Below are 23,141 nucleotides of genomic sequence, written 5' to 3'. Positions count from 1 at the left end.
GGATACTGTGCCTTGTACGAAACTGCCACATACTCATGACATTCTGTAACAGGGCTATCAAGGGTCAGAGAGAGAGTTGGATTTTGGCTCCCTGTTTGACTAACGCTGCTACGGCCCCTCCGAGGCAGTGGGGATGAGGGTGGTGAGTTACGTTACCTTCCTGGACACAGCAAGGGCAGAAGGAGAGAGGTCTACGCCGTGGAGTCCCGCCACTGGGCTCAACTTCAAAAAGGACCAAACAAGGGAGAGGAGGAGGAAACGGAGAAAGACAAAATAGGAAGAGGAAAAAGAGGAGAAGGAATTTGGAAGTGGAGAGGGACAGGGAGAAGGTGAAATAAAAAACAAGCAGAGGACAAAAAGCATAAGAAGTGAGAAAGGAACAACAGCAGGAAAAGAAAAAAAATACAAGAAATGGAGAAGCAGAAACAAGGGAAACAAAGTCTACAAATGAATTAAGTCCTTTTTTCAGCACAGAAACTGAGCAAGAGCAGGCCCAGGCGCCAGGCAGCAGCCACTGGTGGGCGCAGGCTGGGAAGAGCGCCGAGCCTGCTGCCTCTGTTCCTTGGGGGCGGGGAGGGTGGCATCCAGGAATTACCACACAGTGGCTTTTTGGTCTTGGGTCCTAGGCTCCCTCCTCAAAGATGCCCGAAGCCCCTGGAGAGGGCTGCCTGTCTCCGTGGGACAGACTGCTCCAGGTTTTTAGGTGACAACCTGGGGTCACTACCCAGACCTAGGAGGAACATTCTCTCACCATAGGCCTATGTGCTGGAGGTAGAACCAGCCTTGATAAGTCTACGGGGCAAGAGGGGGCGTCTGCTGTCAGGCCGCCACGCCCATGGGAGGAATCCTGAGCCCGTGGAGGCAGCACCTGTCCCTGTGACGGGCCTGCAGGCTCTGACTTCTGCAATGCTTCCAATTCCGAGCCAGGACAATGTGGGGAAAATGTACACACATACAGGTGACTTCCACTAGTCCCTGTCACTATCCCCCGACCCCCATGTGCAGGGAGAGCCAAGCCGTCTTCTTCCGGCCCTGCCATCTCTGTGGAGGGGTCCAATGCTGCCACTGGGATGGCTGTCACACTTTGGACTGTGAGACCAAAAGGGGGTGAGCCGACAGGACGCACCAGAAACTTACAGGAATGATGCTGGTGAGGGTGGCGGACGGGGAACTGAGAGAGACAGTGTGCAGAGACATCTCTAGGACCTGGGATCTGACGGCTACTCAAGGACGAGGGAGAGGAGGTAGCAAGGGACCATCACAGAACCACAGGAGCACACACGGGGGGACGGGGCCTTGGGCCTGCAAGGGGGTCAGCGTGTGGTCTACAAGAACACCGTTTAAGAAATAACCTTGCTGTAGTCAACAGAGGGACCAAACAAACTGTTGGTTGAGAGCCCATCCTACCGCGCAGCTAAATAAACACGGGTCCGCGTCCTCTCTTTTTTAAAGACCCTCAGGTTTCTGCATGTGCTTTGTGCACAGTGAATCTCATACACTTCCAGACCGAAGCCAGAGACAGTCCGTGTGTGCGTGCGTGCGTGTGTGTGTGTGTGTGAGAGAGAGACAGAGAGAGAGAGAGACGCTGATCCTCCAGTGTCCTAGGTAGACCAGCTGAAGCGTGGGGACGAGGGAGAAGGGCTTCTTTCCTAAAAAGTATGCTCAGCCTCACAGCTAACCTACAGTCCACCTTCCTGGTTTCAAGGTGTAGTGTCAGTGTTGAGGCTGACAGCCCCTGGGTGGACCCCACCAAACACAACGTCACTGAACGGCCTGCTGCTTCCTGGGACTCTCGTGACGCGTGGAGAGGCCACGGCGCGGAGGGAAGAGGGTCCATATTCGGCAGCAAGGGACAATGCCAGGGCACACAACCAAGCAGTATCTGAAACGAAGAACCAGGCACCTGCACGTGTAGATTAAAGAATGTGTTTCTGCTTTCTGGACATCACAAAATACAGCTTTTAGCTCCTTTTATGTAGACCACATCCTCATACACCCTTTCCAATAGAGGACAACATGAGATAACAGAATATTGAGAACAGAAATTAGGAAATGAAATTAGAAAAAGGATACATCAGGTAAAGCAAGTGTTTAAAAAGAAAAGAAAAAGGCGTCCCAGACACCGGGCAGAAGGCAGACCGTGAGAGGCCAGAAGAACCTCCCTCGGGAGGGGTCGGGTGAGCCGACAGCGTGAGCGGTTCCTACTTTCTTCTTTAGACTTTCCTGTGTGCTCCAAGATCTCCATAATGAATGTATATTACTTTTATAATCAGAAAAAACACCCAATAAATAGTATTTTCAAAAGAAGAAATGGGAGGGAAAACCCACTCAGACAAGGGGAGTTCCACCCCAGACTACCACCTGCCGAGAGCAGGCAGGGCCCGGGCGCTGCTTTGGATGGTGATTGCTTTGCCTTTTATGGAGATGTGAGAAACAGATGATTTGGTTCACTGGTTCTAAGGACAAAGGTATCGGCAAGCTTATGGCAAATAGAAGTCTTTTGGTTTTTTTACTATCAGGGTAACAGGTTTCCCTCTCTTGCTCACAGTTCCATCTGTCACCTCTCAAACCACTCCTGCCTCCTCTGGGCTCCGGCCATCACTTCCCAGCTCCCCAGGGCTTGGGCCAGGGTGGCGCTTTCACCAGCGGGTCTTCACTCTCACCCGCGGACCTCTCTGCCGCCCGCCTCCAACACGGCAAGCTTTCCAGGCCCACCTTGCGCCTTGGCAATGAGCTAGATCTCCCCGCTGAAGCAGCACTGCCTTTTGAAATGTGACCCCACAGGCAGCTCTTTAGTGCCCACTTGTTGACACCTGGGGGCAGGCGACGCGTGTCACTGAATCTTGAAAAGCAGAATGCCATCAGATAGCACGGCCTGCTTCACCCTTTTCCAGTGTGGCGCATGAGTCAGTGTGGACAGCGCGCTCTGGCTTCCAAGCGCTCTCCACATGCGGTTCTGCCTGGCCTCCCACTGGCTACCTGGACAGGCCCTAGATCTCATTTTTAATGAGGGTCTGAGGCTCAAAGGAGTTAAGTGAGGCAGAGCCTGGACTAGAACCCAAATCTTCCTTTCCTACTCTGAACTAAGCCTGCCCTCTTTAAAGGGCCAACACAGGCCGGGGGCAGTGGCTCAAGCCTGTAATCCTAGCACTCTGGGAGGCCAAGGCGGGTGGATCGCTCGAGGTCAGGAGTTCGAGACCAGCCTGAGCAAGAGCAAGACCCCGTCTCTACTAAAAATAGAAAGAAATTAGGTGAACAACTAAAATATATAGAAAAAGTTAGCCGAGAATGGTGGCACATGCCTGTAGTCCCAGCTACTCGGGAGGCTGAGGCAGTAGGATTGCTTGAGCCCAGGAGTTTGAGGTTGCTGTGAGCTAGGCTGACGCCATGGGACTCACTCTAGCCTGGGCAACAGAGTGAGACTCTGTCTCAAAAAAAAAAGGGCCAACACAGGCCCTGAGCAAATCTAACAAATGGTGGCTACTCAAAGCAGCTCAAAGAGCCACACAACTCCCCCTGGACGGGAGGTATGCCATCCCTTCCTACCCCATCTCCGAAGAGGCTCGGAAAGGATAAGAAACCTGGCCACAGAGGCCGTGAAGGCAGGGCCTGAATCCAGGTCTCACCTTCCTCAGTTGAGGGTGCCCCCACACGACCACCTGGCCCTGACCAGGTGGGGCAGAAGAGCTGCCAGGCTGGGAGACAGGGTGGACCATTTTGTCGCAAGTCCCCCTTCTCAGAACTTGTTCTTTCTACATTTCTGCCTTCTCCCTGCTTTCTCATAAAGGCCTTGCACAAGACCTCAACACACTGCAGCCTCCCCTCCCACCCTGTCAACGAACCAAACGAAATGTTCAGATATCTGGAGAAAACAAACACACAAGCCCTGAAGATACTGAGCTTGGATAGTCATCTGAAATGCAGACAAAACCTACTTCAGTCCTTTTGGTATTCACAATCCCAAGAGCCCTAGCCCTGTGCCTGAGAGGTAGAGAAGGGTTTGTGGCTTTCTCACAAGGAGAAGTGAGGATGCGATCACAAAGCCCAAAGGGGCCAGATCAAAGGCCTAGCTCTGTCCACAGCCCGATGACCACCAGGGACAGCGTGTGCTGGGATGGGAGTCAGGTGAGGCCCTGAATTTCCAATTCCATCCTTCAATTCCGCTGGGTCATATTTAAGCCACTGGCTTGTACACTGGTGTTAATATCAAGAACAATTAGAAGTTCCTTGTAAGGATCATGGGCTTATTTTAAGCACAATGTGAGAGATGAATAATCTATATGAGAAATGTTTACTGAGCCCTCTGATGCAACAGGCCCTGTGTCAGCCATGCAGAAGGCCCGTTTTCATTAAGAGCCAAAGCAGGAAAGAATTTCTCATTGGAAGCAAAGGTAAGGGCAGTTGCAAAAGGAAAGCAAATTGTTGGGCCATTCTCAAAGATTCCTGCACAAAAAGAAAGGGACGGCCAGGGAGCTGGTCTGGAGCTGTGCTCTAGCCCTGGGGCTCTGCCTCGCCTCAGGCTCCATCTCTGCTCACCAGACCGGCTCCCAGCTCCCCCTCGTTGGACAAAGGCGTCCTTACCACAGGCTGACAGCTGGAGAGGTCTCTACAGCCAGTGCCTGGTAGGCCATGGGGACAGCCTGCCAAGTAGAAATCTATATCCCAGAATTCCCAGCCTGGAATGTTGCATTTCCCCAGGAAAGTGGTTAGGTCCTGGGGTGTCACCAGCCCAGTACCATATACAGAGACATGATGGGGAAAATGGCTTTTCATGAGCTGAGCCACCATTTATAAGTGCATTTCCACATGAAAATACAGAATTCCAAATCAGCTTGAGAACATTATAGAGTGTTACCCTTTCAAAAGCTGGAGATTGGCCCCAAAGATCTTCCCTTGTGATACACTGCAGCTTGTTTCATGCATAAACATCTGTAAAGCACCCAGGGTTAGTTTACTTCCCCTTTATGCTTTTCGAACATCCTGCACGTACAAAGAGATTCTTTTTGGTTTTGACTTCCTTTTGGCCTCTGAATAGCACGTTGCTAGGTGTCGGGGCCAGGAAAGAGACACGTTCATTTCTCAGGAACATTTCGAGGTGTCACTTTCCTGCCACTCTGGGCCAGCCCTGTGCTGAGGTGGACTCACTTCTCACACTTTTGGCAGTAGTGCCACTATACTTACTGGTAAGTGACCCAGCATTGGAGCAATATCTTTTCATAAAATTCCTGCTACTGACACTACAGAGTTTTTGTTCACCTTTTCCAGGGGCATCACCTGTCACGCCCATGCTCAATCGACCAGACTAAACTTGCAGAAGGCAAAGCGCCCAGGGAGGGGAGACTTTCTTGGTGGTGGTCTGAGAAATGGGGCTTTCACTGATTTTCTGCTCGGTCTTGGGCAGGGAGTGTGCTCTAAAGCAGTGCCTACACCATGCCCCTGGCACGAGGCAGCCTTTGCACTGCAAGCCCCAAACCTGGGGGCAATGACAAACACTGCGGCCTTGCAGGGATGCAAGTTGGCTGGTTTGCGAAGTTGCGGAGAGGTAAGCAGGCATCGTGGTTGTCAGGCTGGTCCGGCAGGCCCAGGCCAGCATACACACGACAGGGCAAGGAGATGTCCGGTGCTATAAACACCAGGGTAGCATGAATCTCCAGATTGGGAGGAAATGAAGGCAAACCCGCAAAATGCATGTAAGAATGTAAGAACTGAGATCCAAGACGCGCACACACACGCTGGGAAACCTCAAGGATTCCAAAGTTCCTAAACAAAGCAGAGCCAGGCTAACACTCAGACTGAGCAGGCAAACCAAGAATCTACCAACACCAAAGTAAGGGAAGCAAACAGATGGAGAGAGCAGTCCCTCAGAGGTGGGGAAGGGGCCGGCTGGGGTGGCCCCCTGCACCTCCACCCTCATTTCACCAGCAACGGTGAAGGACTGCTTTCCAGGCCTCTTTCCATTTCCAAACCTTTCACATTCTTTAAATATCCCTTTTAGACATATGAATCAAGAGGTGAGGTCTACAAAACTAGAAATTACATATGTTTTTAATCTGAAGTTTTCTGGAAGGGATGTGGTTGGTTTCCCCTACAGATTTCCGGTCATCTCTCTGTCCCACTGCAACAGGTGTGCTGGGCTGCGCTGAGCCTGTTCAGCATGCCGGGGAAGAAGAGGAAAAGGGAGTGGCTACTTGGGGACCCTTCCTCCCTGGCCCAAGGGCTATTTTGTGTCCTTTAATGTTTTCTTGCAAAAGCACAAGGTCAAGCCACATGAGGAAGGGAAATCATTCTCTCTGCTCTGGCTCAGAGAGACTTTTGAAATAGGGAGTAAAGGGAAGAGCCCACTCAAGTCACGCAGTGTGACAGGCAGAGCCCTGGGCAGGGGTCAGGCACCCGGACTCCTCTGGGCAGGAGATGGAAATCCCGACACCCCACGTGCTGCCTGGAACTCTGTCTCACCCACTGGAGAAACAGGATCTGGGCTGTGGCTCGGAAATGGGGCTTCCGTGGGGCCTTCTGGGGACGCAAGAACAGAGCAGCAACCAGGTTGCATACTTCATACCCTTCTTAAGGGTAATTTCTCCCCCAAATAATGTTACCAAGTGCTCCACAAATGAAACACCAGCACAAACGGAAAAGGGCCCTAATCCCGGCATCTATGTCTTCTGCCTTGGGCTTGAAGAGAACAGGGCCTGGAGACTCTTTTTCTGCCGCCTGAAGTACACAAGTGCCTCCTTCCAGAACAGTGTTTCTTTCATGCTTCCTTGGTCGGTGGTGGCAGCAGCCTTTCTATGGTGAGCAGAGCCCACAAGAGAAGTCTAAATTTTACATAAAAATCATAATGGGCTGGCAGAAGGGGAAGTGAGGGGTTGAGGAGAACCATCTTCAAGAGGTGGTCAGGGTGGGGTGTCTTAGAGTTCAGAAGGCACACTGGGTTTATTTTTTATATTTATTTCATTTCCTCCTAGAATTTATTGGGATTCTAAATCCAAAAAGCTAGTAGCTGGAGTCCAGGGATATAGAAGTGAAAACTGCTTGCTACCTTTTCTCACTTGCGCAACGGGGATACGGAAGACAAACGAGACGGACACGAGATGATCAGTGAGGCAGAGGACCTGGGGCTGGGAGGGAGGTGCGAATACGCCTGCGGGTAAATGGGCTTTGACAGCTCCTTCCAGGAGATTCTGAATTTTAAAAAACCTTTCATACATTGAGATTCACTTAGAACCCACACAGACGTTCCCTAGGAAGTGTCAGGAGGAGGCAGGAGGGCGTTAGGCAGGGAACAGGGTCTGTTAATTGGAATGGAAGCATCAGCCCTTTTACAGCACCCGTGGCTGTGGCGTGGAGTCCCCTGAGCACAGCAGGAGCTCTGGGACACTGATGGAGTCTCCGGAAGCCGTGGGAGCCCAGGATCAAAGAGCACAGAGGGCAGAGACAGCAACGATCCCCCTCTCCAAGGAGGCCAAGAGCCCCGCCCCCCACTGGTGGAGCTACTGTCTTACAGTAGGAATCACAGCTTTGGTTTTAAATGAACGGGCCAATAAGTGACTCTCTTAAAAGAACAGTGTTGGGATAAAAAAATGAGAGAGTTATCCTTGCCTGCTTTTCTGTTTTAAAACACTTCTAGGCATGCAGCCTTCAAGGGGCGAGGAAAAGGAAAAGGTCAGACTGCCCAACCAAGGTACAGGGACACCAAAAAGGTGCCAGAGTCCCCTCTACTTAACCTAAGTGTCAACTGCTTGGCATTCCTCTTGACACAATGGCAGCTTTCCAGGAGGAAAACTGCCCAAAGTCTAGAAACAAGGCTCATGGATCAGTCAATTCTCTGAGGTAACACAAATGGTGAGCTTGTACAGCAAGACATCAGATATATGGAATTCCTTTAAGCTAGCGGTTCTCCCACTTTAGAGGGCATCAGAATCAGTGGGAAGGTCTGTTAAAACACACATGACCAGGCCTCCCCTCCAGAGTTTCTGATTCAGAAGGGCTGGGGTGGGAGGCTGAGAATTTGCATTTCTTTTTTGAATCTTGGCCATATTTATTAGAAAGTTAGAGAAGGAACTGTTACCATTACTCATCCAAAGTGGTAGAGAATCCAACAGAGGCATTCTGAGTGTTCCCACTGTCTAAGCGGCCCGGAGTATCACTGGCAAAAGAATTTGCATTTCTAACAAGTTCTCGGGTAATGTGGCTGATCCAGGGACCACACTTTGAGAACCACTGCCTTAAGCTTTTCCTATCTTCATTGAAAAGAAGTACAAAATCAGTTTCTGGGCAAAAAAGGAAGGACATCACTATAGGCATCTGTCAACCTGGCCTCAAGTTTGGTGAATTTGGGCAGAAATCACAACAGTGAAGCCTTTCCCTTGGACCTGGCTCCTCTGGGGGACATCTGAGCGCTCTAATGAAAACGGTGGAGGCTGAGTTCCTCAAATGTTTGCTTCCTAAGTGTGGCTGGTAGTGAGCTTCCTAGCGGATGTGGTACCTACCAGTTGTGAGGGATGAAATTCAGGACAACGCCATGTTGGAGTGTGTGTGTGTTGCTGTCACACAACAAACAATATTAGGGGGATGCAGATGCAAGGTTGATGAGGTGGGGTAGGTGAAGTTTTATTGTAAAAAATTAAAATAACCCCAGGCGTCAGAAGCTAGCTCAGATCCTCCTCTGGAGTGCGTATGGGCAATGGAGAGATCTGGCATGCTGCTCTATTCTGAGCTGGAAAAGGGTCTGTGCTTTTGCCATTGGTTATCAGGTTGATTTCTCCTTGTTTTTGTGAGCAAGGACTGGGAAGAGCAGGTGGGGAGAGGGTGTCAGCAGGTTAGTGTCAGTGACAGACGCTGCTATACATACCACCCAGATGCAAGTCGATGAGGTCACTGTAATAAGACTCTCCCCAATAGTCTACAACAAGGAATTGGTGAAGAGAGAGTTATTCAATCAGATAACCCTCCTGCCCCCACACCCAAAGCATGAAGCATAAGAAACACAGTGATACAGAAGGCGGCAAGGAGGAACAGCTGGCAAGCCTGCGTCTCTGTAAGTGCACTGTATTCCGTATGCACGCACATGCTACATCTGCACCTTGTGGTGGGGGGAGGGGGAAATTCACTAAAAACCACTGGTGATGGAGTTAATAGCCATTATCAATATGATTCCTGTTTATACCTCGGATCAGTTGTTGGAAACGCCAACCCAGCTGGGACTCAACCTTAGCTAACTAAGAAGATTTAAGAAAGTTCAAGGGCAGATCAGTGCTACTTACTTCCTTAGTTTTTAAATATTAGAAGCCCCAGACTGAGGGGCTAGAGGCAAGACGTGAACATCCTACAAAAGCTCTGCAAGGATGCCAGTCCTTAGGTTTAAGTCCAGTCAGAGCTCTCCCAAGAATTCACGGGTGACCCCATTGGTGAAAATATCAAACTCCTTGCAGAATCACTTTTGCTGAATGGGTCTGAGACGAAGGAGATGCTGTTTCCTCTGAGGTTTAGGCCCCAGCTTCAGTCAGGCTTCTCTTTAAAAGTAGGGGAAGAGTTGTGGCTTACGCAGAGTTCCTCCCCTGACTACTTGCCTGAAGGCTCGTGGAGGTCTGCTGGCCACAGGCACTCCTAGCCTGGTAGCTCTCCAGCTGCCCAGCCAAGGGTGTCAGGTTCTCCCCACGCGTGAGATGCAAAGACTGGGCACTGTAAGGGCTGGCTTGAGCAGGCGGTCCTCAGCTCTCAGAACCATACAGAGATGCAGAGCACAACAACATTCAACTGCTACTGAGTTACGCTTCCCCCAAACCTCGTACTCTGAATGCTGATCCTGGCAGCCCTTTGTTCTACCTGGTCTCCCCTTTAAGAACAAGCACATTAGACAGCAGAATGCAATCCTGCAATGGCTTTTCAACTCATGCCCAAGGCTGATCCAGTGGTTTTAAGTTTGAATCAGGATCCCAGGAAAAAAAAAAGCTTCCCAGGTGCCCCAGGACCAGAAATCACATAAGTCTTAGTCTTGCCCTTTGGGTCCTGCCCAAAGGCTCAGAAGCTAATCCTCGTGGCCTGGATACACATAAACCTTAGACAAATTGAGATGAATGGGATGGCATGTCTGCGGCAGATCTGTTTTCTGGAAGGGAAGCTTGGCTAACAAAGTCTGACGCCCTCAGACAGCGATGGAAGCTTGAGACCATCAAGTGAGACAGAATGGCAGGTTCTGGCCAGCTCAGTACCACCCCCAGGGAAGGGGTTCCACTGTTGGAAGACTCCAGATTATCATGCTCAGCTGAGGCTGCCTTCTTCAGGGCTCAGCCAGGTGCAAGGAGACAATGGAGCAGAACGGAGTGCAGAAGCAGGAGAGATAGCAGCGGCCAGTGTGCACGCATGAGTGCCAAAGATGGTATCTGCCAAGCTGGAGCAGGGCCACGGGGAATTCTGACATTGGACCAGCCTTGGAAGTGATGTATTCACGTACGAAGAGGAAAATAATATATTTGAAAGTATATTCTTATGGTAGGAGTCACTATATCCTCAGAATCTCTCAAATGCATCATGGGGAAATATCCCTACAGAGCTACCATGGCCCATCTTTAAAAGCAGAGCAGGACGCCTTTGGATTGAGATATCTTGGTGAAGACTTACCTAAAGGAAGGAATTTGGACTAGTACAGTGGTTTTCAAACTTCTGTGGAACCCTAGGGTTCTTCAAAAGGCATTCCAGGGGTCTCCCAAATACCTGATTTACAAGTAGTTTTAACTCTTTTAAAAGACTTAAAATAAATCACCTTTAAATGTTTTACATGCCAACTTTTAACCCACTGAGGACTGTCAACACGTTAATTTGTGCTGCCAGGTAAACTCACTTTTGTGGGGCCCTCAGGACCAAGTTCTCCTGCTCTCTGTGTGCAAGTATCTGAACTCCCTGTAAATGCATGAGCGAACAGCAAGCTTTACTTACTTACGTCTGGCCTGCGAGTGTACTGCCCGCGTGCCAGCGTGCGGGGAGCACTGGGGAGAGCTCAGCGACAGGCCCACCACCCCTCAGGCGCTCCTGTCAGCGAGGTCCTTCAGGTGGGTAACACATTATGTGACAATATCATAGCATAGCTGGGTTTTTCTGTTTATGTTTGGGAACTTTCTATCTGAAGATTTGTTCTTTATAAGGAATGTGAAGTGCTGTTAGATTTCTTATGATTCAACTGTGAAAAAAAATGCTATTGCTCCATTTTTAAGTTTTTAGCACCTATATCATTTAAATTACAGATATCCAGAGATTTCTAAGTGAGCTATTAAAAAAACCCTGTTACCGTTGGTCGAACTACAGTCCAGCTCTGTATAAGGGGGTACTCCACACGGTACCCCAACTGGATGCTGAGGCTCTCTCCTGTCACCCGTTTTCAAATTTGTGTTTATTAACATTTTGGAGTAATTCCTTTTGATTTTAGACTTGAACTCATAATCTTATAAAAAATTCTGCTGCTAAGAAAAAAGTTTGAAAACCACTGACTTAGATGAAATTTGAGTTGTATATCTAAACAAGTAGGAGGAAGAATTTTGGCAAAATCGTACACCAGTCTTCAGTAGTATATAATTTCTGGCCCATTGGCAGAAGCTTCAATGACACGGGCTGTTACAGAAGTACTGAAGTATTGTTTTAGACTCAGACTGGATGGCAGCTGACAGGTGCTCGACGGGACCCACCTGAACCTCAGCACCTAGTGAGGGAGAGCAGGGGAGGAGCATCTTCCACCCTGGAGGATGCTGACTATGAAACACAGACGCAGACACCTGTTGAGCTATTCTCACTATGTGCTGAGAGATCTATCCATTGCTTTCCATGTTGGCAGAAGTGATTTGTGGAGAAGGGTAAGAAGGCATGATGGTGGGTCCAGGCTCTCCCTCCTGGTATCTTCTGCAAGAAGAGGAAAGCCACGAGGGCAGAGCTGTGGCCAGGGTGTAGCCAGGCACGGGCATCGCGGGTGGGTTGGGGCTAGCTCCCTCCTGGACAGGCGTAATCGAGGAGACTGGGTCAGAGAATGCAGGGTGGGGGAGGGGGACCCACAGGACGGTGAGGGACACCCCAGGCTCACTGGGCAGCCTGGCTCCCTTTGAGGTGAGCCTGAATCTCCATTCCTTGCCAGTGCTTGCCTCGCAGTAACACATCCCAGTCTTTTGGCTTACTGGATGCTAAGTGGTTTGCATTTCCTTTGGCGGCCTGGGCTTCAAGCATTAAGTCCAACATCAGGTGAGGCACAAAACCAAGAACATCCACATTCTGAACATTTTTCTCCCCCATCCCATCTCTTCACCTGAAGGTCATTGCTGAGTCGATCGGTAAGCTGCACTTTCCCAGGCCTTAAAGGGCCTGGAAAAGGAGACTTAGTCTGTGTCTGACTCCCTTAACTCCCTAGGACATGAACTTCAGTCCTGCAGAACCACAGGGACTCATCTTGACACCAGGCACACACCATGAGGTCAGCCCATCGGTCAGTTTTCGAGCAAGATCAGATGGTGGCCACTGATCCTGCTCTTGGTGGCCTCTTCCCGGTTCTTCCATTTCACAGACAGACAGCCTGCCTGCCAGGAGAGGTGCCACCTGCTCCCCTCTGCCACACCAGAGTGAGGGGGTAATAAGAGGTCACTGCTTTTCTTTATCTCTAGCCTCACGATTTGAATGTTGAATCTGTGGCTCCTGGGCTCTTTATAAAGAGATGGAGGTTTCCCCATCCAGAGACTAGACCGGGACTCGTGGACGCTTACGGAAGAAGAGAGCAGTCACTCCATGCCTGGGGCTGGGGTTTCGGTTAGTGCTGGCCCAGTGGTTTCAAGGCCCTGAAACAACAGGGCTTCCTGGGCCTCTGGGACCACAGGTGACTCCGGCACTCTCTTGCTTTCTCTGTGCCCAACTGTGCTGACCTCAAACCCACTGGTTCCGTGGGTGGCAGAGTGAGTATGACTGCACCCCACACTTGAGCTCCTCCCTGCCAGGAACAGCAGCCTGTCACAGTCCCCCGAGCCTCTCCAGACCTGCTCTGAGTGACTGGCCTTCACTCGACACAACCTGGGTGACCCCTGGGAAATCTGTGTGTGCCAAGGGCAGCCACATGGCCCCAGCAGGCAAAGGTGAGGGCTCTGTGAGGCCGTGTCCTGGGGCGCTCTGTCCAGCGTGGGCAGAAAGGGCCCAGGGACCTAAAGACAGGAGGTGGGGGCCTGCTCAGTGCAGTTCTGTGATGGCTCCTTGCAGTAGAATCTCCCTCGTTCCCAGTTATTTTCTCCTAGAGAAAACAGTGGGGTGGGAAAGGTGGCAGTGAAGGAGGCCCGGTACTTGCCATCAGCAGATGCTGGGGACTGAGACTCCACTCTACAGGGACATGGCAAGCCACGAGCGGGGCTGAGCCACAGGTCTGGGCATTCGGGGCCATTCCAGCAATAGGCGCTTTTCTTTTCTTTTGCTATTTTAGTGGCCCCAAATCTCAGTGATGAATGGACCCAGAAAATCCTTTTGGCAAAGGAGCTGAATTCCAGATGAGGTGATGCAGAACTAGCCTACCACAGTGGGGAGGGAGGGCTCTCCTCCAGGAGCAAAGCTCCGCACAGAGGGGCGGACAGTACCTGCTTCGCCGCGGAGCGCCTTCTCCACGGCAACCCCTCTCTCCTCCAGCTGCCGCTGCCTCTCCTCCACCTGCTCCAGCTGCCGCTGGATGATCTGCCGACAAACAGAACGCGTGAGCTCCCAGCTTTGTCTCATCTCTAGATTTCAGGAGGAAAACTAACTGTCCAGACACGAAGAGGGAGAAACACAAATGATGTCACAGCTCTGGAAAAGGCTCTAGTCTGTGGGCACACTGCTCAGAAGTGTGTGTGGAAACCCCCTGCACCAGGACTCTGGCCTTGTCACTTGTGCAGACTCCAGGCCCCAGGCCGCTGTCAGTCGGTGCCAAGGCCTGTAGGTAAAGCAGTGGCTAGCCGTGCCTGGGGCAGGGCAAGGACAGGCAGTGGACATACTCTGCAGGAAGGAGCTAAGTACTGTGACCTCAGGCCTTACTGGAGTGCTGGAAGAGGCTCCTGGAAGAGTACAGCGGAAATCCTGCCTTTACAAGTTAAAAATTAAACAGAAATGATCTGTGTAGCCTGCAGACAGAGACTACCGACTGGGAAAAGAGCTCCGACCTCCCACGGAATCCCAGGCCCACCAGAGGTTGCGAGACCACAAACTGACACTGACAACAGTTCTTAGAATTGAACTAGTTGACTTTACCATGGTCACTCCAGACAGAGGAATTTGGGAAACTCAAAGCCACTCCCCCTTTTACCAACAGCTGCACAAAGGTGGGGTCTCTGTCGCTGCCTCAAGCCAAAGGCATTCTGGGCCTGTCATCTCAGATGACAAGGATGCCCATGTACCTCTGCTCTGCCTTCTTGGCCTGCCCTTGCCGTGGAGGAGGACCAGACAGGAAGGTGCTGCCACGAGATGTGTCCGTTTGCATGTCTCGCGGTCCCACCCTCTGCGTTTTACCTGGGCTCGATGTAGCCGCTTAAGTTCCTCTTGCTTGGCCTGTCTCCGGGCTGCCTTCTGCACGCGCCGGGTCAGCTTGGCATTCAGTTCCTCCTCTGTGTAGGTTCTTGGCTGGAGAGAACAAGAGATCTCCCTTCAGTCAGGTGCACGCACACCTGAGATAGGTCTGGGCAGCAGGGGCACAGGGAGGGCTGCCCCCAAAGTTGGAGCTGGTCCCCTGGCAGGTAGAGTGCCAGCAGGGCAGGGGGTGCCAAGAGACAAGGGCACGGGGGCCTGCAGACTCCCCAGCCTGCAGCAGCCCTCAATGCCACAGGGCACAACTACAGATCCACAAGGTGAGACATTTTCCCTCTGACAGGGATAGGAGGCCGTGTGGGGACTGACTGTTAGCAAGTTAAAACAGCAAAGGGACATACGCTCCTTTATCACTGAGATCACTCGTTTCCTGAATGAAGATGTCTGCTCTTTTTAAGACTTTGTGGGGGTAAAAATATTGGTAAAGTGTTTCCCCAAACCTCCTGCTTCTCGAAGGCTTACAGGGGAAGGAAAAAGAGAAAAATCAGGATTCTTTTATTTTCTTGCTTGGTATCAAAAGCCACTTTCCTCAGATGAGCGGTATTCGTGAGTTCCTTTTAATAAGTGACACCCGACGTAGAGAAAACAGGGATGCCTCACTTTTAAGTCTGGTGAACCCCAAACTAATACAGTCTGAAGAAGGAACTGCGGAGATCTCCGTGGACTCTGGGGTCTGCAGAGGCAACAGTCTGCCGCTGAGCAGAAGAGGACGCAGCCTGCCCAGGGCTGTCGTGCCCAGCAGCATCAGGAATCCAGCAGGCGATGGCCCAAACCTGGTGCCGCTCGACTGACGGGACTGCCTGCGTCTGCCTGCCAACCCGGGCAAGAAGGGCTCAGGGGACTGTCAGATGCTCTGAACAAACAGAGCAACCACAGAGGGGCCAGCGCTGGGGGTTTGCCTTTATTCACAAGACCCTCTTTACTGCCTCTAAGGAAACGAAACAAGGACACTTTTATAGTCTTTAAAGGAGACAAATTCAACTCAGGGGTACAGACTCCTAATCTTTACTCTGAGAGCTCACATGATCGAGGGGCCACTGAATAGGCAGTCCTTACGGGGCCTCAGCGGTGTTCCAGTGCCCTGAGCAACTCCCCTTGCCCTTCACAGAGCTAAGCGTGGTGGACTGCCCCTCTGGGTGCCCCGTCCACAGGGGCAGCTCTGTCCCCCACCCGGGCACCTGGAGCAAAATGACCACATGCACTCCAGCCAGAGAAGAACAGGTATCTCATCCACCTTCTCTCCCATGACTCAGCTAAAGAAAGTCCTGCTGCCAACGACTGCTGTGCCCCATGCATGGATGAACACGGTTAGTGAGGACGTGGCTGGGGCCAGGGCAGGGCTGCTCGGTGGTTAATCACAGACACGCATGCAACAGTGACCAGCCAGTGGGAATGAGACACTACCTTTGATGCATATGATCTCCTGAATGCCAAGGCGTGTGGTACATAAATCGACTTTTAAGGGGATGGCAACGGAAAACAAAACAGAATGGTAATAATAATAATGAATAAAAAATTAAAAATAGAACACAGAAACGGAGCAAATTCAGTTAGAAGTTTAACACAAACACACAAGACTTAAAACACACCATTATTTTCCACAGCGTCACACAGGGCTGCCTGAGGAAGATCCTAGTGGCAGTGTCTGGGTAAACCCCAGCTGTGAGTAAGGCCAGGGTTCCCTTTTCTACTCACTGAGTCAAAACCGTTTCTTCCTCACCACCCCCAAACCTTCTCGTCTCTATCTCCTGGGTGTGTAAGTCAGAACTGTTCACACATGGGTCATGCATGCTATTTCTCCTTGAGTGACCCATTTGCTCATGGAAGCTTAGACCTTCCTGCTGACTGGGGGCGGCTGGAGGTTCCAGTTGTCAGAGACAGATCCAGACACACAGCAAAACTAGCATCGAATTGAGCATTGTCTCCTGAGAGACTCCCTTGCAGTGTTCCTGACCGGGACCACGGGGGTTATCTCTTGATTGTACACAGGGAAAGGAACTGTTATTCACAAAAAGTATTTTTCAGGCCAGGCATGGTGGCTCACGCCTGTAATCCCAGCACTCTGGGAGGCCGAGGCAGGTGGATCGTTTGACCTCAGGTGTTCGAGACCAGCCTGAGCAAGAGTGAGATCCTGTCTCTACTAAAAATAGAAAGCAATTAACTGGACAACTAAAAATATATATAGAAAAAATTAGCTGGGGATGGTGGCGCATGCCTGAAGCCCCAGCTACTTGGGAGGCTGAGGCAGGAGGATCGCTTGAGCCCAGGAATTTGAGGTTTTTGTGAGCTAGGCTGACGCCACTGCACTCCAGCCCAGACAACAGAGTGAGACTCTGTCTCAAAAAAAAAAAAGTATTTTTCAGACAGTAATGTGAACCTCTCCCCACCCCACTAAACCTTGAGCAGAGCTGCTCCCAGAGCCAAGGCAAGTCACATTTGCTCTTCGGGTCTTCATATTAAATGACTACAAGGAAATAAAGGAGTGAGAGAAAGCGGTGGTTTGAGCTCTGAAAGGCCCACAGGACAGGGAGGTCCTGAGGGCTCCGGGATGGCTGCAACCCTGGCCATCCTCGCTGCTTCTCTGGGCAGCGGGGCCAACCTAGTGGGGACTACATTTCACAAGCACATTGGGCTGGAGAAGAATAAGTCTGCCTCCTTCAAAGCTGAGCATGTCTGTCCTGCCTCAGGCTGACCATCTCTCTCACATATCAGAGTGAGAGGAAGAGTGTCATCATTAGAACAACCCGGTTAGAAAAAAGAAAAAGGGCCAGGCGCGGTGGCTCATGCCTATAATCTCAGCACTTTGGGAGACTGAGGTGGGAGGATCGCTTGTGCCCAGGAGTTAGAGACCAGCCTGGACAACACAATGAGACCCTGTCTCTACAAAAATGTATAAGTATTGACAATGAAATGTTAAAGAAGAAAAAAAAATTAAAAATTAGCTGGGTGTGGTGGCATGGATCTGTGGTCCCAGTTACTCAGGAGGCTGAGGCAGGAGGATCATATGAGCCCAGGAGTTGGAGGCTGCAGTGAGCTACTGCACTCCAACCCGAGCAACAGAGCGAGACCCTGTCTGAAACAAGAAAAAAAAAAAAAAGAAAGAAAGAAAGAAAGGAAGGAAGGAGAGAGACCAATGGTTTTTCTAAGCAGCATGTGAAAAACTCCACAGGAACTATTAATACATTAACCACGACCTAAGGAATAGCATCAACATCTTTACCTGTGGCTGATGTAAAATTAAAGGGGACAGAGGTCACGGCTGCCTTCTCCACAATTTCCCCATTTCTGGGGCTGGCACCAGCTTGGCAGAGGTGGTGACCAGAGGGGTGAGGTCACGACACATCCGCGGTGGGCCCAAGAGCAGAAGGCCAGAACAGCAGCCGAGTGGGGCCTCCAGGGAGCCAGAGCCACAGTGCTCAAGGAGCAGCTGCGTTAATTGTATTTTAAGTCAGGTTGAAGCAAAGAAAAGGAGAGGAGAGTTCTCTCTTATTGGTAGGGCCACAGGTGATTTTTAAAAATCTGCATTGTCTTTTCTATAATGAATATTTTAAACAAAAATAGAAGTTATCCTGAGTGGGTTTTTTCCCCCTAACAAAACAAAACCCAGGCACTTGTCTCACAGCAGCCTGACGAGGGTGGGGTTTGTGGCACAGAGGAGCCATCTCCTCCGTTCATGCCGCCACAGCAGGCCAAGGCCCAGCGCTGTCAGCCCGCGGCTGCCCCTCGAGGCAGGTCCGATCCCATTCTCACTGCAGGGCCCCTGTTCCCACACTTCGTATTCTGAAACATTTCAAACCTACAGAAACGTTGAAAGAGGGAGGCAATGAACACCCACATACCCTTCACCTATATTTGCCTAACATCTATCACGTGCTTCATATATGTACATATGTATGGATTCTGGCCACATAACCTTTTTTCCTGAATCATTTGTGGACATCACGATCCTTCATCCCTAAAAATTTTAGCATGTACTTCATAAGAAAGACATTTTCCTACATCATTACCTTTATCACTTGCAAGGAACTTAACATTGATCTAATAATGTTACATATTTATACTTATATAGTCCATGATCAAATCTCCTTAACTGTTCTAAAAATGTCCTTCATAGTTCTTTTTTTTTTTAAGAGACAAAGTCTTACTCTGTCACCAAGGTTAGCAGCTTTGAACTCCTGGGCTCAAGTGAGCCTCCTGCCTTAGCCTCCCGAGTAGCTGGGACTACAGGAGCACACCCCCATGGTAATTTTTAAATTTTTTGTAGAGATAGGGGTCTCACTATATTGCCCAGGCTGGTCTTGAACTCCTGGCCTCAAGTGATCCTCTCTTGCCTTGGTTTCCCAAAGCGCTAGGATCATAGGCGAGAGCCACCACATCCAGCCTTTTCTGGCTGTTTTTGTTTTGGTTTGTTTTCCTGCTTTAGTGTCCATGTCTTGAAAGTGCACAGTGCTCTGCTCTTGCTCAGGCCAAGCCCCCACCACGGTGGAGTCAGGTTAGCTGTTTCTGAGGTCAGTCATCTCCTCCGCTCAGCTTTGGCGTTGATATTTCCTGGGTAACCCCCAGCAAACAGCTTTGCCTCTGTGTGCACACTGGGGGCACAGGGTCTCCAAGGCCTCTCTGGCTCTAGGCTTCTACGGCTGGGGTCCGTGACTGCTCAGGTGGACAGGGGAAGGAGAGCTCCTCGCTCTTCACACCTGCGGGGCCCTGGGAGAGACCACCTGAGACAGCAGCCCTGGCACAGCCGGCTCCAGCAGCTGCTGCAAAGCATCCCGCAGGTGTTTCATTAATGGAGAAAAAGTAGAGACACCTGCACGCAACAGCAGCCATAGGTGGAAGTTTCTGACCAACATGACACAACTGGCCGAATGTCCCCATGGTGACCACTGAGGCAAAGTGAATCTTGGACCACATTCTCCCTTCTTCCCTGATGCTCGCAGGACCCCCTAAAGCAGCACCTCTCCCTAGTGTTGGGCTGTGTTTAGGGGACACGCACGCAAATCCAGAAGCAATTCTCAGGCCGGTCCCAACGCTACTGCCTGGGAAGGCTCACTCAACCCGCCCCTGAGGGAGAACGCAGACTCCCAGACCTTTACTCAGCACTGGCCTGGCTCTAGGCATCCTTCTAGCAGAGCGGACGAAGCGCTGGCATGGCCAGGGGAGACCAATGCGTCAAGGAGATGAGAAATAGTGACTTGCTTTCTCCAGTTTGCAGTTATTTAAAGAGGAACTGATCAGGCCGGGAGGCGGGAACTGGACTGGGCTGCAGCCCCTTCCCTAGCCAGGCCCGTGCGGGGGCTCAGGTCCCCCGTGGCTCCCTGGCTGGCCTACTGGCCAACAGGTCAAGCCTCTCTGGAAGTCAAAGGGGTGGGTGGCCTCCAGTCCAAGCCCCGAGAAACCTATAAAGGAGGTGCATGATGCTCTGGGGATACTCTTCATTCAAAAACAGAGGTGGAAGGAGTCGCGCCTTCACCGTGGCCGGGACGGTGAGCCCGAGCCCCAGGACTGGAGAGCGAGGTGGGGTGGGATGGCTGCACCTGCCCTGCCAAGCTGCCGAGGCCTTTTGGGTTTCAGTTCTCATCCTGGCACTATCTCTCGTTCCTCTCCCTCCTCCAACTGTCCCGGACCCAGACGAAGCTCCAAGAGCCCTTTGGAAATCACAAGACTGAACAGGCACCCGAGGGTGGCTCATGATGAGGAAGCTCCACACTGAGACTTACTCCTCACGGGGCGGGGCGGCCACCGCTCCGCCCGAGCCCTGGGCAGCGAGACGGCCAGGCCGGGCCCAGCACACCCCCTGCCCGGGTTCCGGGACCAGGTCTTTAGGAACAGAAAGCCCTCCCGCTAACAGGCCGCCGAGCAGCCGCGTGACCAGGAGCACCGCTCAGCGCCTGCCGGAGCACCGGCAGCCCTTCCCTCGCCACGCTGGCGACTGGCGGATGCCACGTGCCAGGTGGGATTTCTGAGAGAAAAAAGAACAAACGGACAACACCGGGCTGCTTCCTAAAGGTGAAGAGCCGCTCTAAGCACGGAATGCCCTGGCGCTCTTTGCAAGAACTCTGGCCACGGAGGAAGCACAAGCCCCAGCTGCTCACTTAAAAAGCCCACGAGAAGACCCCCTTTCTGTCTTCCTGGGACCACACACCTCTCGCTTGGACTTCTGGGAGGCCCTCTCGAGGATGTCGTCGCTGGAGAGGTCCGAGTCCTCCGAGAAACTCAGCTGGCGCCGGAGCTGCAGCTCTGTGGGAGGGGAGCAGAGGCCCGTGAGGACAGTGGCCGGCCCACGCACGTGGCTCTTTCCCCATTTCTATATTTGCACGCGCAGCCCGGCAGATGAGGTGGAGAGTTGATTTCTCTTTAGTTTAAGTGATTCTTCTTCCATACCAGGGCGGGGGGCAGGAGCTAGGAAGCTGGCCCTGTCAGGGTGGACGCAGAGCCCACACTGGCCCGCCCACCCCCTCCCCCCCCCCCCCCCCGGTAGGCACCCCCCACGCTCCCCGGGGTCGTGTGACTTCAGGAAGGGCACAAACCTTCGAAGTCTCCCTTACCCAGTTCCAAGGTGTAGAATTATTGCACGAAGCGGGGACATGCCCTGTGACCCCATGGTTTGGTTCCCTTCCCCCCATCAGCACAGCTCCTAAGAACCTTGGGGGGGCAGCACGTGAAAGTGGCTCTTCCGAGAACACCTCAGAGATAGTAGCCTCCTGCTCTGCCCACTGCGGCCCCTTGGCTGCAACCCACCTGCCCTTATGATGGGGGGCACCCTGTGCTTGCCGGAGTCCACTGTGGTGCCACTGGAAGGAGTGCTGGGGCAGGACTTGTCATCGGCCTTCTTTTTCTTGTCCTTCTTGTACCCGGAGAAGACTGACTTCCACAGGGACTTGGGCTTGGAGGCTGCTTCCTCTAGGAGGCTGGGGCTGGGTTTCTCCAGGGGCCGGCCCTCGCCTTTGGGCTTCTTCTCTTTCTTGTTTCTGCGGGGGGAGAAGAGTGATGACCTCTTCTTGCTCTTCCCACTGGAGCCCTCAGATGAAGTGACAGAACCGTCTGGGCCCCCCGAGTCCGACGGAGGGGAGAGGGCCTCCTCACTGGGGGCTCCGTGCTTCAAGGTGGGCTCCTCGGGGCGTCTGGGGGACTCGGCCCCACGGTCCTTGCCCTGAGAGGGTGCTGAGGCCACCTTTCGGGACCTGGGGGCCTCGGTTGCCACCTGCACCTCCTGCATCCTGCTCAGCTGCTTGGCCATGGCGTCCCGCAGCGCCTGGCTCTTCACAGACTTCTCCCTGGCTCGCATGCGCTCCTCCGCCAGCTCCTTGGCCTCCGGAGAGACTAAGGGCAGTGCCCTCTTCTGCAGCTGGAGCGCGCCCCCCAGGGCAGGCAGCTTCCCATTCTCCTTGGCCAGGGGCAAGGGGAGGGCCTTCTCAGAGCGCGGCCAGCAGGACGGGGGTGTGAAGAACTTCTCCTGCACACTCGAGTCCTCAGTCCTGTCATCATATGTGTCTTCCACATCATCGGCGAAGGGGATCTCATCCACGCTCTCCACGAATGACTTCCGCACCTCCTCCCGGCGGGGCTGGGCAGCCTCTGGGGGGGCCCGCATAAACGTGGCAGGTGGGGGTGGTGGGGCCACCGAGGCCTTGGGCTGGGCCTCCTTGTGCTCACAGGGCCTCCTCCGCAGCGTGGCGGGCTCCTCGCCGGGGGGCGGGGGCGGAGGCGGGCTGGAGGGTGGCGTGAGCATGGCAGAGTCCGAGGTGTTGAAGCTCTGGCTGCCCAGGGTCTTCATGTTGGAGGAGCTCCCGTGAAGGCCCAGGCCAGAGCTGCTGGACAGGTCCCTCCGCTCCTCCTGGGAGCTTCTTAGTTCTCGGTCAGATGGTGACTTGGGAGTCGGCAGGGAGGGCTGGTCGCCCTCTGACTTTGGCAGGCCCAGCCTTTGAGGAACAGGTGGAGGTTTTAGAAGATGAAGACCCTCACCCTGCGGGGATTTTTCAACTGAATAGGCTTTTAGGGACACTGGCTTCAAGGCAGGCGAGGGGAAGCTGGGCTCGGGCGCCTTGCTGCGGTCCACAGGCGTGAGCCCAAGGCTGCGGCGGATTTCGGCGCTCTTCATCCAGAACTCCTCCACCAGGTCGCTCCGTCTGAGGGCCCCGTCCACAGGGAGAGGGCTGCCCAAGTTGTCCCTGGTGTCGACTTGGCTCTTGACGGGGGGCAGGGTGAGGGGGGTTGATGTTTTGGCTGGAACAGGCTGGAAGCGTATGGGGGACAGGGTCGGGGATGGGACAGCGGCCTCAGAGGACGGCTGAGGCTGGGAGCAGATGGGGAGTAGTGTGGAGGGGGGTGCAGAGGTGGCCGGCGGTGACAGAGGCTGTGGACTCCCTGGAGAGGCAGGGCTCCTGGCTTCCGGCAGAGCCACCGGCTGAGATCGGATGGGAGGGTGCACAGCGTTCAGATCAGCGGGGGCTTCGACTCTGGGCTTCTCTTTGGGGAGCGAAGGCTCAGGGAAAAGGTGCTCCTCTGGTGATTTCACCTTGGCAGTAACAGGGGCAAGTGGGATTTGGCACCCCTACAGAGAAGGAACACAGAAG

The 23,141-nt window shown here is 52.6% G+C and overlaps 1 protein-coding gene across 13 annotated transcripts in view; it reads right to left on the bottom strand.

Annotated features, from left to right (window-relative positions):
* The window catches only part of MICAL3 (microtubule associated monooxygenase, calponin and LIM domain containing 3), a 187,810-nt gene that overhangs the window by 6,224 nt on the left and 158,445 nt on the right, over positions 1-23,141 (bottom strand). For 8 of the 13 annotated variants that reach the window (XM_045554602.1, XM_045554606.1, XM_045554610.1 and 5 more), the window contains 6 exons: positions 21,307-23,119; positions 20,711-20,805; positions 15,973-16,023; positions 14,494-14,604; positions 13,590-13,683; positions 157-222 (listed from right to left, as the gene is read on the bottom strand). In XM_045554602.1, coding sequence (XP_045410558.1) covers positions 157-222; positions 13,590-13,683; positions 14,494-14,604; positions 15,973-16,023; positions 20,711-20,805; positions 21,307-23,119 — 2,230 coding nt within the window. Of the gene's footprint in view, positions 1-156; positions 223-8,851; positions 8,903-13,589; positions 13,684-14,493; positions 14,605-15,972; positions 16,024-20,710; positions 20,806-21,306; positions 23,120-23,141 lie in introns of those variants that run through there. The other 5 variants (XM_045554604.1, XM_045554607.1, XM_045554605.1 and 2 more) reach the window with 5 other exon arrangements.

This window comes from Lemur catta, chromosome 6, assembly GCF_020740605.2.
Source record: "Lemur catta isolate mLemCat1 chromosome 6, mLemCat1.pri, whole genome shotgun sequence".
Taxonomy (NCBI): Eukaryota; Metazoa; Chordata; class Mammalia; order Primates; family Lemuridae; genus Lemur; species Lemur catta.
This window is presented reverse-complemented; position numbering and strand designations above follow the sequence as displayed.